Below are 19,755 nucleotides of genomic sequence, written 5' to 3'. Positions count from 1 at the left end.
AGTTGCTGAGTTTCCTGCAAATACTCTTTCAACAGTTTCCTCACTTGTATTTCCCCTGCTTGAGGCTAGAAAGGAAACTTTACCTCCTCATATATGAATTAACAAGTCTACCCTGCACCACTTTGCTCCTGAAACTTGTATGTTCCTATGAAAAGGCTCCCTCCCCCCAAAAAAAGAAAAATGATTTTGTCAGTCCATTCCTGTACAAGCCTCTATCTCTCAGAAGACAATAAACAGCTATCACACAGTTAAAGTCCAGTGCTAATTTAAACTTGGAATATCCCAAAGGAGATAGATTCTATATTCCATTATCCATTATCAACTGCTTCAGAAAAGTCTCAAACATATGTTTTCAGCAGTCACCAGGACATGATTTAGCTTTCAGCAAGTGTTAGCTGCTGAGTCACAGTTTAYGTCACAGAATCACAGAATCGCTGAGGTTGGAAGGGACCTCTGGAGATCATCTAGTCCAACCCCCCTGCTCAAGCATGGTTACGTAGAACACATTGCACAGGATTGCATCCAGGCGCGTTTTGAATATCYCCAGAGAAGGAGACTCCACAACCTCTCTGGGCAACCTGTTCCAGTGCTCTGTCACCCTCACAGTGAAAAAGTTTTTCCTCATGTTCAGATGGAACTTGCTGTGTTTCAGTTTGTGCCCGTTGCCTCGCGTCCTGTCGCTGGGCACCACTGAAAAGAGTCTGGTCCCATCCTCTCGACACCCTCGAGCGCAGGCAGTGCAGGCCCTCTGCAGCAGGCCTCTGAATAAATAGACATTAATTAACCTGGTCTCTTCTACAGTACCTTCAGATTACATATGTTCATTGAGAGAAAAAAAAATGTTTGACTCAAAGTAGTAGGAAAATGTCATAGTAATAATCTCTCTATGATTAATATTCATGAACTTTATTGGTATTTCATAGACAATTTATGGGTAAGAGAAAAGTTTGCTGAAAACCAACCTGACTTAAACCTCAACCCTATTCAGCAAGTGAGGTATTGCAGCCAGCTTCTATAAACCTTCTAGAAGGAGAGATATTGCTGAGATTTGAGTCTTCCATCAGTAAGAAACATTAGAAACAAGACAATAACACAACTATGAAACCTTTAACTTTTACAGTTTAAGGTATGCTTATGGACAAGAATCATATAAATATCAGAAAGGCCATTTTAACTCAATCATTTCATGCTTATATATGTATGGACTATTGTAGTGCAGAGTTAAAAGTAAATAAATTGACATTTAAATGCCCATTTTTATGAAAACTTAAATAGCATAGTCACTGAACACTTGGCTCTACTACATCTGTACCATTACTGGATTTTCTTATTTGGTCTGGAATTATAGAGCTGATGCTGTGCTAATTAGAGAAACATTCTCCTGTATAATATTAAATAAATGAAGACCACAGTAAGCATTTACTAACCTTTTTTTTTTTTCTTCCAAATATAGTGTGCCTTCAGTCTTTCAAAAATGTTATCTCCTAACACTATTTGCTAGCTAAACTATTTTCAAACAACATCAGAGTTCACCATGCTCCTTAAAATAGCCATGAGATTGGAGTTAGGATGGAGGCACTCATTTTGGGCAAATACTAACAGTTTCCAATGAATCTCCAGAAGAAACAATTCATGCATTGCAATGTATAATTAATAGTATAGAATATTTTGCAACTCTTGCACCCCACAAAAAAAAGAAATCTAGATCACAGAGTCATGAAAACATGCGTGTGAAAACACTCTATAATGACCTGATCAGCAGGCTTGTTGAAGTCACTAAGACCTGACCAGGGTAATGACATCTTAACAATGGAAACATATTTCAAAGAGGATGCAGATATTAAACTAAACAAAGTAATCCCACAAGTGCAAGTTGGCACTAAATAAGGAATTAATAGACCAAACACTGGTAGTTATGAAATATGAGCATGTAAACCAGGTGCTATTAACTTTTCTATCCCAGATTGTTTCAGAAATCCTGAAGAACTCAAAACTTCTATTGTAAAGAATCCAAAATCCAAGCAGAGCAACTTCTTCCAGCTATGCGATCACAAATAGGCTTTTCAGAGTACAGTAAAACAGTATCCCTTTAATCCACTGCAGCTCATATTTCAGTGCAAATACTGAATACAAATATATTAATGGAATCACATTAAGAGAGAAATCAAGCAGAACTTCTGAATGTATCTTGGCTTCTTCCTACTCTAGCGAAGTTTTTTGTTTTTTTGTTTTTTTTTTAAACACCAGCTTACTGAAGGAGTCACAATTCCCATAATTCTCCTGCTCCTGAATCAACACCATTTTTGCTTCTTCAATTCTTGCCCAAGAAGCAGAAAGTACCCAATATAAAAACAGTTTTTGGCCTAAGGTTGCAGCTCATGTAAGGAATTTATTGCCAGGAAAGGTCCTCCTAGACAAGCACAGCTCTCATCTTTGGGGTACAGGATGGAATAAACATTTTTGTTGGTTGCTGTCAGTACATTGCAATGACCTCAGTCTACAAGATAAGCATTTTCTTTCCAGAAGTACTATTACAAAGTAGAAATTTTCAGAGTTTGAGATATCCAGTTCTGGAATAGTTTCTTAATGACCTTGTGCTAAGAAGATCATATATAATGATATATAGATATAAAAAAATATATACATACATACGTACGTATATTACAGCCAGGCTAATACAACTTTGGGACACAATGAGCTAATGCAACAGGACAATCATCTTAACATCCCTTGTCTTGATCCCAAGATGACTACTTTCTTGACCTCCACTAAAATAACCATTCTGAAGCTGCCAAAGTTCAGCTGCGAGCAAGAATACAAGCAGAATAATGAAAGTCCGGTGGTTCAAAAAGATCCATCTCCCTCCTTTAGCTACAAAAAACAAGCCTTTGAGAATTATATCACTACAATAAAACATACAAAACAAGCTTCTATCCTTCGCAATTACTTCAGAATCGCAGCAATGTAAGACTATTTCGCAGTGAACTGGCTACTTCGACCTATACCCTAAACATCACAGCGGACAGCATTTGGGTATAAAAAGCAATCAGCTACCACTGATAAATCAAAAAGGTACATAAACTAGGAAAGAAAATTCTGCACTGAACTGGTGATGTTATTGATTTCAATTCATTTTTATTCACTATATGCCAAGCTTAAAAAGCTTTACTAGTTTTTAAAAACACAACCTATTACTCCCCTTCTGTCTGGCAAAAGCCAGCTAAAAATAATTACATCTTTTATTACTGGAGATAGGGAATGCCTTCTTGAGAGAAACATAAGCACCAGGTTTCTTGAAAGGCACATAGTTCTCTCAATCATAAATACAAATAGCTACCATGCATGGGCAAAATGCCCTTGAGAATGGTATTCCACAGAGTTCCAAACATATGAAATTAGTACAGTTTCAGGACTCCTCATAACAAAGGTTCAAGCAGAATCCAAGACAGCTCACTCCAGCCATTCTTCTTCCAGCTCTAAGCAGGTCAGCTCTATATACTAGACTGTTCTGCTGCTTCCATTAGAAAAGACCAAAAACTCTTCTAATTCCTGAACAAAATAGACCTGGAGCAAAGAGACCAACTGTTTTCCACAGCAAAGCTCACTATATCAATAGGTAGCTACTAAATTCCTGCCTACATAGAGTTAATACATCTAAAACACCAAGTTGTTGTAACATCCATAACATACCAGACTTTGGATGGGGGGAAGAAAAGCAGCTGGCTCAAGACAAAACTGGCACAATCAATCAACACATGCCAATTAAAAGGAGATAGGGTTCAAAGAATTTGCCAGTAATTTACCTCCCATTGAAGTTATAGTTTTCAGCAATAATTGTATAAGCATGGGCATTCATGATTCTGGATTCATGACTAACCACAGATGAGCAGACGACATCTGTTATCAAAAAAATACCTCTTTTGTCCTCTAGCTTGTGAGTATCACCTGTTCCTTCCCAGTGAGGACTTGGTCACATCGATCCCTGATTTTTCACTTCAATGCTGTGTTACTGCAAGCTATTCTAGTAGATGCTGAATATAAAGACAACGTTAAGTTTAACTCTTGCAGTATGAAGCAACAGAAGTTCCATCCAAGCAGGAGAGCAGAACTGAGAGTTTTCTGGAGGGAACTATGTTACATTTCACAATACTGGGAGAAAGTACTGTCATGTTACATATAATAATTCTTCAGGTTGTTGGACTATATCAGTAGATAGTTATAAGCATTGTTCTTGGATCCATATATAGCCACTTTGAAACAGTTTGTTTGTTTGCAACTCACCCACAATATCAACCACATCGGGCCGGATGAGCGGCTCTCCTCCTGTCAGTCGGATCTTCTCTACACCCTCTTTCACAAACAGCCTGGCTAGGGTGATTATCTCCTGAGTAGTTAGTAGCTCTGATTTAGGGGTCAGCTGAACACCTTCCTCTGGCATACAGTACTGACCTGAAACAAAGAATCCAGAAATACATGCCAAGAAAGAATCAGCAACAGTCAATCTAAGACTGACAGGCAAAATGCACCAAGTGCAACTGCCTTCAATGAGAGTCAATGAGTCTGCCTTGCCGAAATGCAGATAGATCATACACCAAATTAACAAGCAATCTACCAACAATTTGCTGGCTTCCTTCATAAGAAAAACAATACTAATTTGATGAATCTCAAAATTACAATGGATCCACACTTGGGAGGAAAGGCTAATCTTCCTGCTATCTAACTTGAACTCAAAACATAGACAAACTGACCTGGCAAGCATGAGAACGTTGCCAGTCCTAAACTTTGCAGGCATAATTGTGCAAATGCACAGAACTTGCCTGGGTGTGAGCTCTCGTGCTTATCACACGTTTCAGGCAGTGGCATACAAACATTCACAAGCACCGTCACCCAAACCCCACCAATTCTGGCATGGGAACTGTCATCTCATCAGTCTCTGGCAGACCCCTCCTCTTGCTCCTGCTTCCCCACCCCACTGGCAGTTCAGCTGAAAATCAGTCTCTAAGTATTTTTATCATTACTTCCACAACACAAGAAACATAGCACAGGGCCAACACAAGAAGGACCTTAACTCAGTTCTTTGCACAACATGGTTCTATCTGCTTCTGCATAAGAGTTTAGGGCAAGAAAGAAAACAGACACTTACACCTGAGGTTGCATTTCTCGGTCAAAGAAATTCGCAAGTAGTTGTGCTGACGCCCAAAGCTGTCTGTCAAGAAAGCAGAGAAGGGAACAGCATGTTCCAGGAGGAAATGTCCTTTTCCTGAGCTTGGCAATTCCTGAGAGGAAAAAAAAAGGTGCAAAATATTTGAATAGTTATCTTCACTATCAGCTTGCTGTATAAATATTAACTTTGAACTCAACAGATAATTACTATCCCATTTTTCCACAGGAACAGTGGAACAACAACAAAAAAATCCCATGGCTTCTCTTTATGGCCCAAACTGACCACTTAATGCTTAATTTTCACACCTTACTTAATTCCACAGAACTGTACTACATATTTGCCCTTTGTATTTTAAGATATAGCCGCTTTGCCACATTTGCTTCAGACTTCTTGTGCAGAGTATGAGGCACACTTTTGTTTCAAATATGCCTCTCAGCTTCCTAGGTTCGATGATCCAAGAACCCCCATGGTCTCACTACAGCCTTCAGATAACTGAAGCTATACACGACAGTCCCTGAAGTTCAGGGCAAGAGAACTGAAAGTTGATGAAACTCTACATCTCTGCTCGTCTCCATCCCAAGTTTCATGTTCAAGATATAACATCCTGTCAATACAAGAACAGATTTCTGCCATGGACAGTATGTTTCATAATATCTGTTTCAAGACAATTTCCAGCAAGGTTTTCTTGTTCAAATCTGTACAACCAAATACTACTAGAAATCTTGTCTCAGAAAAAAACATGGCAGATATATAGGGTGCAGTGGGACTGGAACAGAAATTTACAATCCAAAACATTCCAGCTGTTCAAGCCCATATAAAAAGACTTGGAATTTTAACAGTCTCTCTATTAACTGTTATTAATCGTTTCTTAAACATGATTTCTATTTAGAATTTTTGTTTTCTTAAAACCCAGGGTAACATCTTTTTAGAGGGGCACCATTTTCAGGAAGCTCTGAATATCTGCCCTCCAGAACTTCTTAAACCACCTAAAGAACCAATTTAGGTATCAAATTAAATATCCCAAATTACTAGTTGCTATTGGAAAAGAACACAGTTAAAGTTTATACCAAGCATCTTTAAAACATCACTGAAGACAACACCGGAACACTGCTGGTTACAGCAAGGTCTAAGTGCAGGGACTTTCACTTCTGCCATTAGGTCATGGCTTTGAAGTTACCATGCTAACTCTATTTTCTGTATCTGTACGGCACAGCTGGAACCACTCAGCTACTTTTGGAAAATGTTTCAATACTTGAAGCAAAACATGCAGTAAACTGAACCAACTCTTATCACAACATCGCAGAAAAGCAAAAATTCACCAACATATAACCAGCTGGCTGATGCTTGATTTAGGCACCACATACAAACACCCACAAGCACCATCATCCAAACCCCACCAAGTCTGGTCTGTTTTCCTCTATTAAATAACAGTTAAATTAACATTTTATAGGAGACCAATTTAATAATTCTGACAGGCATCAGCTGCATCACAAAATGAAACAGAAAACAGGAGCAAAATAAATTAACTACCCCCACTGTATCCTTGTTATTTAACCATATGCAGACACTTATCAGACAGCTAAGAAAGCTGGAAGAAAGCTAAAGGATTTCTGCAAGTACAGTGAACTTCATATCCAGTGAAACAGTACATACAAAACCATTTCTGGATACAGTGGTGTTTACCAAGTTAAAAAAGTGAGGGGGGGGGGAATAAATCAGCTTCAAAATTGCACCTCCAGTCAAAATCATTCTGGCTAGTCATGATAGACTGCAGTAGATAAAGGATTAAATAAAGTTTTGACATAAATTTAAGATGTAGAATGAGGAGATGGACAAAATTACACATTAACTGATATTTACACTTACTGAGCAAAACTCACAATTTCCATCTGGAGTAAGATAGACCTGAGAGAGCTCCAGAAATACTAAAATTAGCACATACGGGATGATGCCAAGGGACTGGGCAGAAACACACACAGCTGTGACCATCATCTCCCTGGCTCTGGGTCAACACCAACAGTAGGAGTTCATCCAGCACAGTATTTAGAAATAGCTCTAGCAAGGTGTTTAGAAATAGTCAGCTACAATGTTAAATAATCCAAATATCTCTCCTCAAAACATTTTTTTATGAAAGCATTTTAAAGACAGACACATGAGGTGCAGAAAACAGAGGGAAGAAAACCTCAGCAAACAGATCAGCCAAGACAGCAAAGGGTATCTGGGGAGAGGCCCAACTTCAGCCATTAGCAGCAAAAACAATTTTGATTCCAGCTGTGCTAACACCACAGCTGCTAAGCAGGAGCAGCCTTCCTTGGCAGCATGATTTCTCCACCAGTCTCTGAACTATCTACTTCACTTCTGGATCTGAATGGCTTTGTGGTTAGATAAGTAGCTCTCTCAAAACAATCCAGGCAATGTAGGGGTTACAGAATATAAAGGAGTTAGAGTGGCCGACTTCAGCGCTCAGAAAGCATCTGTTTAACCCTGATAAAACAGCAGTACTAGTTTCAAAGTAGTCGCTTCTCTGCAGGAAGGAAGAAATCTCTTTCAGTTTGTTTTTCAACCACCACAACACTAGACTCCACAGGTCTGACCTTCCATCCTTGTACCAAAGGTGTCAATGACAACAGTTGTGAAAGCTGATCAATCCACAGCTCTGCTTGCTGCTTATACTTCCACAAATTCTTACATCTGAATCTTTTCTGACAAACGTGCACAGGCAGAACAAATCATCTATTTTTCATTCCCATCAGGAAAACACTGCCGCCTGAGTGCCTGTGGACTGTCTGTAAGCTCTGTACAGCTTTACTTTTGCTAGGGAATTAGAAGCTGGGAGCTTACTTTGTTAGAAATGCTGGTTCAGCTGGACTTATTGCAAGAATTTCTTAGACTACAAATAAGGTTTAAGTAGAAAAGCCCAGTTAAATATACAGACCTCACTTTTGCTTGTCCCCCTACTAGAAAACCCAATCCTGAACAGACTAAATCTGAAGACATTCTAAATATTGCCAACCTCAAAAATCTTAACATGAAATTATTTTTTGAAAACTACACTGCATTTTTGGCCAGTCTTGATTTCTGATCTTCTCCTTCCCATTATTTTAGACAGGTGTTCATATTTGAGAGGGAAAGCACTCTCATGTTTATTATTTTAGTCCTTCTTGTAGGAACACTCCACTTCTGTTCCAGTCCTTTTCATCCCTGTAATGCACACTTGAAAACAGGGAGGCAGGAGATTCATATCATCATTCTTAAAGCGGCATTGGTAAGGAAGCCTGGTCCTGTAGAAGGTATAAATGATTGAGAAAGAAACAGTTGTCCTTTGCTGACAGAAGGGAGGCAAGAGGGATATTTTAATGATTTTATGTAATAGATGCCAAMACTTCCTTTTCAAGGACAGTAATTTGCTTACAGTAATTTCCTATTTCCAAAATTTAGGCTCTTTTAGCTTACAATTTAAATGATTAACCCACATGCACATTGTTCTGCTTCCTTAAAAGTACAGCTGGTTGGTTAATGAAATGTTGCTTGTGCTAGAGGCACACTTATAACTAAGAAACAGAAGTACTTATGCTGCTTTTCTCTTTGATATATGCTTTGCTAGTGGATCAAAGTGTGATCTACTTATCAGTCTTAATACTCTCATTATCATCTCAAAATCTTTATGCAGTTTCAGGAAGAGAAGTTAAAAGCTTTCAAAGTCAAGAGAGAAAAAAAGTTAGAAATAGTCTCGGTATGGAAAAGGTACAATACCCAGCTACGTTAACTACTGTTTCTCTAGTAACTGAAGACAACTCCTACAGTCAACATGCTAGTCTGACCCAGACTGGACCACTTCAGACCCTGAACCCTGAAGGAGCCACCACCGATTGCAACACGGGAGACAAGAATTCTATTCCTGGCTCTGCCATCTACTTGCTGGGTGACTTTTACAGACAGGGAAGCTAAAGAGGTCTTACTTGAGGAATACTGGCCTCCATTAATTACTCTGAGGTTTACTATCAAGAAGCAGTATATAAGAACAGGCACTCAACAGGCAGCTGGTGTCAGTAAAGTTTCTTTTGGAAATAGGTTTTTCTCTCTTGCTGCAAAATTCATAGGAGTGTTTGGATTGGGGGGTGGGGGGAAGGGCAGGAATTCTCCAGAGCTTCTAGAACTTCCTTCCGTCAGCTTCTTGTATACAGAGGTGGGTTTGTCTGGAAGGAACAAGTAACTAAAGATAGAAATTCTAAGTTGTTGGTTCAGTTTCTGTCAGTTTCTGTCCAGTTTGGTGCCAGCGGGGAGGAAATAGGAGACATGCAAGAGGAGTTCAATAGTATTCAGTCTGAGCTCCAGTGGGAGTGGACCCTGTACTACCAAACCAGCCACCGCACCCAGAACTGACTCATATTTTTATCAAATTCCCCAGGGAAGGTTAAGGGTCAGAAGCGGAAACTTTCCTGGCAGCTCAGGGCAAGGATGAAGCACGCTTTCAGACGTTGTGTAGGCACGACTTTCTAAAGGAGAAGTATAGGTTGAGGTTGGACCTAAATCACTTGCCACTTGTATATGAGCTATCAGGGCAGGGAGAAAGCTGGAGTTGCCTGCTGCAGTTCCCAGACTGCAGGGAAAGGGGAGTTCAGTTGCAGTTGGAAAAGAGAGGTGGTTGTTGGTATTTTAACAGATCAATGTCCAACAGCACAACTGTTTTTCACCCAAAAGGGATGGTTTTAATCCCCAAGCCCCCACTCCCTTCTGTCCATAGTTGACAGGGGACACTTCTGCTAATAGGAGAAGTTGGCCCTGTCACTGAGTGTGCTGTATCTGATCTGTGAAAAAATAATTTCACTCTCTGGGCTGTCAATCCTGTGTTCTATACTAGTACTGAAAGAACAAGAGTTTAGGTGACTGCACCTAGCAGCTATATTTTGACAAGCCATCAGCCCTTCAGACCTGTCAATTCACCTGCAATTGCCAACAGAACTCTTCTAACAATGCAACAAAATTGGAAGCTGTCACCAGAAATATTAACAACCATCAGGAACACCACAAACTGACAGGTACTGGAAAGCCTAAGTTAAACAGAAGGGGAAGAGAATGCAGCTCTTATCTATTTATCAAGCTGAAAACAGAGTACTGCACTTGCTATAGCCCTTCTCCTTCACCTCATCCCCACTGAAACCTGTGCACTTGGAAACACTAATGTTTGCAAATAATTTTTTTGGACGGGCCTTAGGGACCCCCACAACCTACCTACTTATAACAGCATTAGAGCTGCTCCTGCTGCCAAACCCGATTGGCTCTTTCAGCTCTGGCAGCCCTGGTTGAGTCTATGCACCAGTGCTGCCCCCTCACAACAGTGTTTAATGCTGCTGTCTCAGTATCATGGAGGCAACTCAGCAAAAGCTCTCCTGCTTCATGCTGCACTTTTAATACCTTGGTCTGTAGGGAAGTGATGCCACAGTGTCCTTGTTCAGCCTGCAAATTAGTGAACCCCAGAGGCTGAAATGGGTCTAGGTAGGTTAAATGCCAGAATGAGGTCTGAGCTGAGAAGTTCAAGACAAATATTTTTCTGAGGGCTCTGTAGCTGCGGCACAATCACAGACCTTAACCAGAACGCTACAGTTCTGGTTTTCTGGCAGAGAAAGGACATGGACTTTGAGCAGCTCCCCACAAAATGGAGCTCTAGGGCAGGGAGAGCTTCCAACATGACCGGCCAAGAATAAGGTCCATATTAGACCCTTTTAGACAAATTAGGCTCTTCTCTTTATCCCTACAGCAAAGACTTAATTGATGCCGCAGAAAATTTCAGTTGATTATGTTCAAGAGTTACATGATCTACTAATGAACAGCTGGAAGAGGCTGAAATAAAACTTTATCCCAGGATGTCAAAGCCCTTTACTGGAAATGATGCATCTTGCAAGAGGGAAAAAAGGGATGCTCATTCCCTTAATGTTATTGCTCTCAAGCCTTATTACCTTAAAAGCCCTCTAATCTTCCTCCTCTGTTTCAAAATACTGTTTTTTGCCTGCAAATCTCTAGCTTACAATAAAAAGGTAAAAATGACATTTTCCTATTGTACTGGAAAATACAGTTTTGTAGTAGAAAAACTTAATCCTATATAACATTTTTTAATTCAAGAATACCATTTGGGCAGGTATCATCATGTATGCAAGATGAGAGAATGGCACCAGATTTTCCTTTGTTAACTGTGAATTAGTCAAGAAATGCTTGCACACAACCAAAAAAGCATGAAAACACTTGATGTTCTCAGAGTGCCTGTCGCTACCTGCCATTATCTATTATTTGAAAAAAGGACTCTACCCTGTGCAACATGAAAGTCATATCTCCAAGACTGACAACTGTATCTTAAATGCCAAGATCTAAAGAGATTCAAACATGTGGACCAACCAGTTCAAAAATAATCTGATCAAGTTTCATGTTTTATTTGTAAAGAATTTGTCCTTAGCTTCCCAGGTATATTTGTTTTTACCTTCAAGAGTTATCTACATTTTCACAGCCTCAGATTTGCTCAGTCCGGTTAGCTGGTCAGTAGCATTTCACATCTATAAATACATCCATTTTCACCATATATTTTGTAGAGAGAATATTATAAAGCCTTAATGGACATCAAAAACACAAACAAAAACTATTATTTTTTTCTGCTGGGGGAAGTAATTTACCGTGCATTCATAGAAAACATTATTAAGGATGAATGAAGGTGAATGAAGGATACTGAATGGGTAGTATGCATGCTGACACTCTCTCACTATCTAAAAAAAACTTTGTGAGAATATGCTAAAAAGGTCATAATGTGCTTCCCCTCACCCCACAATATCAATACAGCAGCTACATTGACCTCTTTTGATTCTAACCTAACCTAAAGACTTACAAGAGGGGCCCTGGATGCAGTCTTTTGGTTGTCTTCTGAAGCTCCTGCATTAGAGTCCTTTTATCCATAACTGCCTGAGAAATATAAGGGAGCTGCAGTCCATTTTAAAAGGGGCTGAAATACAGAACGAGAGTCTACTTCTCTCCTCTCCCCTTTCCATCCCCCACCTCAATGCAAGCTCATGAAACTAAACAGAACCCATGAACATTTTCAGATCCAATCCTGGAGACGGTCAAACAGTATTCAAAACTGTTTTGAATGTCTGGATGTTTGAATATCCACAGCCATCTGAAACAACATTTCAGTGTTCCCTGTGGCTGGAACAACACTAACTCCTCTCTACAGGTGGAGTCCCAGGCAAAATAGAGAACAGGAGCAAAGGCTACAACATTATAGTTACTAAGTTTGCACTGTCTTTGCTTTTGCATTAGTTTGCTTCTCAGACCCTGCAGGATTTCAGCAAGTGCTCCAGAGCACTCATCACAGCTACTGTGCCATACACACAAGTCACTCATCTTGTAATTTCAACCACTGTCACTCTCTCCCCTAAAGGGAGTTGGGGTGGTTCAGAGCTGGACACTGTAATCGACCTCTTTCAAATGTATTCCTGACTGCATGTTAGAACTACTCAATTTATAGGAAGTAATACAAAGTAATTCTGATCAGAATTGATTAAAAAAAATACAGTTTAGAAAAAGACAAAAGAAATTCAATAAGCTCCCTAGATAACTGTGGCAAGTAAGCATTCAATAAAGAAATGTACAAAATCTGCACATAAATAAATGGTAGTGAATGCATTCAATTTGGTGACCCAAAAACCGTCACTGGTACCTTTAGGTTATTTTCTGATTGTTAAAGCCAGCCATGCAATCACAAGTAAATCAATAAATCATGTGTCAGTTGGGATTACTCCCCATGTCATGCCCTATTTCTTTCAGGCAGTTGTAGAATCTGTGCCTTTCTGTGGAGCTTTTTCTCTTGCGTTTTGACACAAAGAGAGTGAATTCATTTGAGATACCTGAAGTTAAACTAGGAGAAGCCAGATCTGGACAACACTTGCTTATTTCATGCAAATAGATGGACAAATAGCTCACAGGGCCACTCAGAACATATCCATTAATCTCCCCAGAACTACAGTTAACTTTGACTTCAGCAGATCAAATGCCACTGTGTAATCTCTGCTTTGTCTAGCAGAGCATGCAGAACTAGTACAGTAAATGAGACTGAAATTTCACCCTTATATTTAAAACAAAATGAAGTAAGCCCATAGAATTATACATTACTCCATATTAAGTTTTGTTGCCTGCTCCCAAGATTCATACAATTAATTCATTGTTATATAAATCACTTAACCCTGTTTTCATAATCTGGGCTTGGACAAAGCAGAAGAACATTCAGTTTCAGTGGCGTCCKGCTAGATTCCAGTTAAAGTACTACTATATTACAGACAATTATTGTAGAGGAATTCTCAAATCCAAACTTCCCCCAGAAAAACCTACCAAAAGAAGCCTGGCTTGTTAAACATAGGCTGTCATGATTTCTATTTTCTTAATTTTAATTGCAAAACGCAAGTCTGGGATTTCCAATTCAGAACACTCTGATTACAGACCACTACCCACAGGGCCACCTCGAAGCCACGCCAGGCAGAGATCTGCTCTCCCACGACCTCGCACCCTAACGCTACTGAAAGGTCCCTTCGTAGGTAGGTAACTCCCGATTAAAAGACGCCTGGGTGCCCCAGTCACCACAGTGAATCGACTTTTATCCTCACTGCCACCCGCCTCGCTGCGGCCAGCCCGCTCCCGGCCCCCTGCCTGTCTCCTGGGGCAGCCAACGGACTGCGACACGCTCGGAAACCCACCAAAACCAATGTCCCCACCCCCAAAAAGCGGTGTACGGGGCAGAGCTCTCCACGATCCGGCTGAAGGCAGAGGAGGGGGGCGGTGGGCTGGGGCCCGAAGGGCAGCGGCCGCACAGCCCCGGCCCCCTCCCCGCGGGCAGCGGCTCGCAGCCGTTAACGGCCGCCCCTCCCCGCAGGCAGCGGCTCGCGGCCGTTAACGGCCGCGCCGCCCTCCCCCTGCAGCTCCGCGTTGTAACGGGACCCCTCGGCACCCCCGTCCCCGCCTCACCTGAGCCGCGGCGGAGGGAGCCCTCACCGGCGCCCCGGTGGTGCAGGCGCGGCTCGGCGGGGCCCCAAGCGCCCCCCGCAGGAGCGTGTGGGCGCCGCGCCGCCCCCACGCCGCCGCCGCCGCCGCCGCCGCCGCCATAGGGCCTCGGAGGTCCCCAGCACGCGGGGGCTGCGGGGGCGCCACTGGCCCCGCTCCGTCACACGGGCGGGGGGGCGGAGGCGGCAGCCAATGAGAGCGGCCGCAGGTGCGGCGCTGCATGCTGGGAGTTGTAGTCCGCCCCCCCGGGCGGCAGGGCGGGAACGGCAGGGCGGTGGCGCGGGGGCTGCCCGAGCGCCCGCGCGCGCCTCCCGCGGCCCTGGCGTCCCGCAGCGGCAAGGGCGCAACCTGCGCAAACGGCTTCCCGGCCGGCCCCTCGCCTCGGCCGCAGTGGGCGCCCCGGGGCCCCCGGGGAAAGGCGTCAAGGAGCGGCCGCGGCCGCTGGGTACTGCTGCAAGCCCCGGCGGGGCACCCGAAACCCGCCTTGCAGCCGCTGGAGGACGTTTCTGGTGGAAACAGTGACTCCCTCTGCGGCCTCAGTCCCGGGCCTCAAGGAAAATCTGTAAATATTGTCAAAAGACGGCACAGGAACTAAATATTCCTTTTTTGTGGGAAATACGAAAACTATTTCTGTTTCTTCTGCCTTTTGGGCTGTCCCCTGCCCTCTCAGTGCTTCCCAGGGAAGGCAGCGGCCCCTGACCTTTCCCTCTAGGCCCCTGGGACGGCGACCTCGGGACCGTCTCTCTTTGGCCAGCGTCCACGTGCTCCGGATGGTAGGTACCAGCTGCCTACTCCCTGCAGTGCTTGGACTCGCACAACCAAGTTAAACTCAGCTGATCTGAATGTGGATCTGCTGGTTCTGACAGACCCACAGGAGGGTTTGAGTGCCCAAAAGTTTGCCTTACTCCCCTTCCCCTGTCAGTTACTCCTGTAAAAGACACATGCTTCCCTAAATGACTCTTACTGCTCTTACTCTATGACCTTTTCAACTGTTGCATTGCTGTAGCTGTTAAGAGTCAAACTCACACCTTTGTATATTCATACAATTAATCCATGCTGGTTCTTTGATAACTCTTCCAGCTTAAGTCATTTTGTTACCAGATTTACCAATTACCAGACTACTGTGTCATGGGTATTCACATCTGGAACTCATGTTTGCAAAAACCAGTAATTCTCTGCTGAGATGTCGATGAGAAGTTCTGCTTTTGGTAGCGGAAGACCTAACCCTTCAGCATTTGAGCTATGAAGTACTTATTCACGTGCCAGTAGCTTGGCTTTATAATCACTTGTGTCAGCTAGTATTTCAAGACATGATTGTATGCGCGTGTATACAGATTCAGATCTGAGTCAGATTTTGCTTAAATCCTTGCTCTGCAGCAAAACATTTTCTTCTGTCCAATTCAGTCTTTAGTCTTTAGACTTTATTCAGTCTTTAGGCTGGATAGAAACTAACAGAAAGACTTCAAGGTTTAACACACCACTGCTTTCTTTCTTTTTCTTTTTCTTTTTTTTTTAAGCTGAAGCCATTTGAGAAGAAACATGATGGACTTGAAGGGCTTGTGATGTGGCTAAATAACTATTCTGAAACACTTCCCAGCAGTTTGACATCAAGGTGACAGTTATGCAGATCAAGACAATAGAGCATATAACAAAGCAAAATATTGCTTTTAATTATTATTTTCAAAGGATGCAGAAGTAAGCTGAATGGTTACATTTGTATTAGTTTTATGAAGCATCACTTTTCCCTGCAGAACATGAATAACTAGTAATTAAAGGATTTCCTGAATTTAATTGAACAGCAAGTGATGATGAAGGCTGAAATACAGAAAGGATTTTAGCTTCATATTAAACACAGTAATTGTTCAATTAAAGGAACACTTCAATTGTAAAAAAAAAGTTTAATCAAATATAAAGTATATAAAGATCAAAATTCATTACAGCCTCAGAAAGAGAAACAAATTATGACTTGCTTAAGCAGTAGTAAAAAACCCACAGACTCTCTAATATCTTTCTCCATTAAGTGTTCTTACCTTACAGTGAAGGGATTGGTTCTATAATTATTTTAGTCCCGATTTTGAAGGAATTAAAGCCTATATTAAACTCTACTTACCTCTGTAATCCTGTTGAATATGATGGGGCTGAGCATGTCAGGAAAGTTAAGAAACTGAATGCCTTTGCACAGCTGAAGCCTTATATTTCTCCAGTTTTACCAGATTATACATATGTAGGCATATTTTATTAAACCAGCATAAAATCAGCTCTTATTCCTCCAAAGGCAACTACTACTATCAGAAGTAGCTGTTGTTGGTTGACAGAAGCACTTCCCTAGGAGTAAACAAAAATGTAAAATAAATGTAATGTCATAAGAGCATCTACATAAGAGATGATGCTATTATTGGGATACAGTCATGTCATAGGTCACAAAGAGTATGTATTTTTGCACACCTGAGACAGCAGATGGAGGTTTATTTCCTTTGCTTCTCTCAGCAGCTGTCCAAAGAAGTAGTACTCGGTAAAGAATTAAAGGTTTAAGATTTGTATATTTAGGCCAAGATGCTGTGCAGTGTCATGCGCTTGCATTGTAGCCAAAGTTACATGTGATATTCTACCATGGCAAAATAATACCTATCCTCATCTACCTGCAGAGAGCACAGTCACTTTAGTGAAGCTCAAGACAATTGCCCATGGCAATTTCAGGATACACAGAATCTCTTGCCACTAGGCTTTCAGTTATCTTCCAGACATTATGCGGACTTTCACTTACCTATCTTTGGCACGGAGTAATTCTGTAGTAGCTTGAAATCTAAAGAATTCAGTTCCCCCCCCCCCCCTTCCCACTCCTGCTTTCCTTTCTGACTTACATGGAGCCTAGATTACCTGTGTCTTATTTTGCTGTTTACTTGTTTTAAGTTTTTGCTGAATTCTTACTTAACCCCTTACGGGGCTCATTCAACACTGTTGCACTTTCAAAGATTAACTGGCTTTTCAAGACCATGAACTCTGCACTGTGCCATTCATATAAATCAGTGTGCTGGCCAAAATGCATTAAATCCACATGGGAAATCAAAGGACAGAGTCCACGTACTAGTGTCCTCTGTGAACCTATTCCAGAACAATACAAAAATATAGAGTGCTGGACTATGTCTGGTGCTATGCATTATTTCAAATTAGCACTGACCAAAGTTTTGAAGATTTGTTAACGAAGAAATAATAGTAATAAAAAAGTCTCAGGCGAGAGCACAGCATGTGAGCTGTATGGGTCTGTTACAGTGAATCCTGATTGCCTCATTATCCGGACTGGGCTTCTCTTAGAGAGTTTCTCAACTCCTTTCTGAAACTTTGGGCTACATGCCTGAACAGAAACCAGGGCAAAGTGCAAGACATGATCCTGTCTTTATGTGGGGCTGGAACGTAGCCAGGGCTTCAGCTGGGAATGACTGCAGGAGTGCCTAGTCCAGGCAAAGCCTCTGTGTCCAGCTTCCTGCAAATCCAGCAGGAAATAACTGTTAGAATTTGAAAAGACACTGATTGTTCGGTCTGTTTCTTGCAAGAGCAGAACACCATCCCTCTTTGCACTTGTTACTAGTGAGCAACATAGGCAATCCTTTAAAGAAACGACTAGGATAGAGTTTCACTGTTAAACTTGAGGGCCTATATGAAATATGAATGACTGGCATAGGACGTCTCACTGTTGTTCATGAGCTTCGCAGCATTTTTCATTTCAAAGCACACCACTGCATAACCGTTCTTATCTACACTTGAGAAATCCTATGGAGCTGCCACAACAGAGACTTCTGTAGTTATAGTGTGCTTTCTTCATTAGAAAGAGGCATGACAGCCTTACTGGTGTTTCTAGCTGGCACAAAATAACATCCACAGTTCTCTAGGTCATACTGCTCCCACAGAATTAAAAAGTATGTGTCAAAAGAACACACAGAGGTGGTAGTTACAAATAGGGATTTTGTAGTGTAACCATGCCAAGTTTGCCACAGGAACAACAGCCTCTCACCCATAATGGATTTTCTAGGTAAGTGCCCTCTAATGTGTATATGTAGATTAACTCCAACAAATGCAGAGGAAGTCAGAACAAAACCAGCCACTCTAATCAAATTGGTCTGAGACTCACTGGAATGAAAGGAACCAGACTGGTTAGAAAGCAGGTGTCAACCTGTCTTCTCCTATCCCTCATCTTTTCTGTGCTGACGCAGCCCTCTCCTCCCTCATCTTATTGCGCCTCCACCTTCACTTTATTTTCTCTGATGTCTTCAGTTTTTCTGCTCACAATGATGAGAAAAGGAAAAATGTTAGTTTAGGGCTACTAAACTCATAATGATGAAAATTTTGGTATTCTCTGTTTGATTGAGAACGCAGTATCAAGAGTACAGGGACTGTAGAACACCAAGGAATCCAACTGATTCTAAATGTTACAGCTAAGTATTTTTACTTTTCAATACTTTTACATAGCTACACTACAGAAAGGGAATTAAGCAATGCATAAAAAAGAGGGTGAAATACAGTAGAAAAGGAAAATAAGGGGAAGGAGGAATAGAAAGAAAGAACAAAAAAGAAAAATGTGGAAAAAGTTTTTCTATGAGCTTGACCTTTTTGTGTAAGTGGAACCATTCCTTTCTCTGTTGGTTTCCTTCCTCTACATGAAATAACATCATCATGCCTTCAGCATGTCCCAGTCGAGGAATAGTTGCACTTTTAAGCCTCCCATTTTGTAACTAAAATCTCCATGAAGGACAACGGCTGATCTTTTGTTTACCTGAAGCAAAATTGCACAGTTCTGTTCTTTAGACAAAGTTCATGATAAACAGGGCATTTATGGCCTGACCACGACAGCTTTGCTGGTCTAACTGGATGCTTGTCATGTTTAAATCCTGAGAACTATAAACAGAATGAACATAGTGATACAGAACAACCCCACCACACAAGGGTGGCACAGACATGCCCAAAGAAAAGTTTAGACGGTCATACACTGTCTCAGCTTAACTTTGGGTAGGCTTGTAGCTTGCAGCCAGGTAGCTGCAGTTCTAGGCCTGGGGTTAATCTGTTAGCATGCTTACATTTTTTCATGTCTGACAGAATTCAAGGAGATGGCAAAAGGGAGAACCAGGTGTTAGAAAACACTTCTTTTCACCTTCCCTCAAGTGCTCTGGGCTTCCAGTGCCATTTTTCCTCTTCCCTCTCCTCCCTTGAGTAACTCCCATTCCTCCTTTCCTGTTTTAAGAAAATCCTACCTAATTTACAGAGTTGAAGTTAACTACATTTTGGAGGTACATGATGGTACATTACATATCAACACCACGGACACTTGAAGCACATGGCAATGGGTCAAGGTGATGATTCTCAGACCTGATGATACAATGATATTTTGGACATAACACAGATCATGATCTCCCTTTTTCCTGGAAGTGCAATTCCAGTTCTCAATCTTCATCTACTCTAAGAGGAAGATTTCTCCCTCCCTCACTCTAAGAAAATTACAGGACTTCAAAAGGGGAGAATTAAACTCCAAATGGCCTGATGGAGTAAAATCCAAATGGCTTTGT

The 19,755-nt window shown here is 41.6% G+C and overlaps 1 protein-coding gene across 2 annotated transcripts in view; it reads right to left on the bottom strand.

The window, feature by feature from the left end:
• The window catches only part of MOCS1 (molybdenum cofactor synthesis 1), a 33,733-nt gene extending 19,484 nt beyond the window's left edge, over positions 1–14,249 (bottom strand). The window contains exons 1-3 of one of the 2 annotated variants that reach the window (XM_026059852.1): positions 14,165–14,249; positions 5,144–5,276; positions 4,282–4,449 (exon numbers count right to left, since the gene is read on the bottom strand). In XM_026059852.1, the coding sequence (XP_025915637.1) occupies positions 4,282–4,438 (157 nt within the window). In that variant the 5' untranslated portion in view covers positions 4,439–4,449; positions 5,144–5,276; positions 14,165–14,249. Of the gene's footprint in view, positions 1–4,281; positions 4,450–5,143; positions 5,277–14,164 lie in introns of those variants that run through there. The other variant, XM_026059853.1, reaches the window with a different exon arrangement.
• Positions 14,250–19,755: the final 5,506 nt, after the last annotated feature.

Source organism: Apteryx rowi, unplaced genomic scaffold, assembly GCF_003343035.1.
Source record: "Apteryx rowi isolate R43461 unplaced genomic scaffold, aptRow1 scaffold_160, whole genome shotgun sequence".
Lineage (NCBI taxonomy): Eukaryota > Metazoa > Chordata > Aves > Apterygiformes > Apterygidae > Apteryx > Apteryx rowi.
The sequence above is the reverse complement of the archived record's forward strand: the minus strand, read 5'-3'. Positions and strand labels throughout refer to the sequence as shown.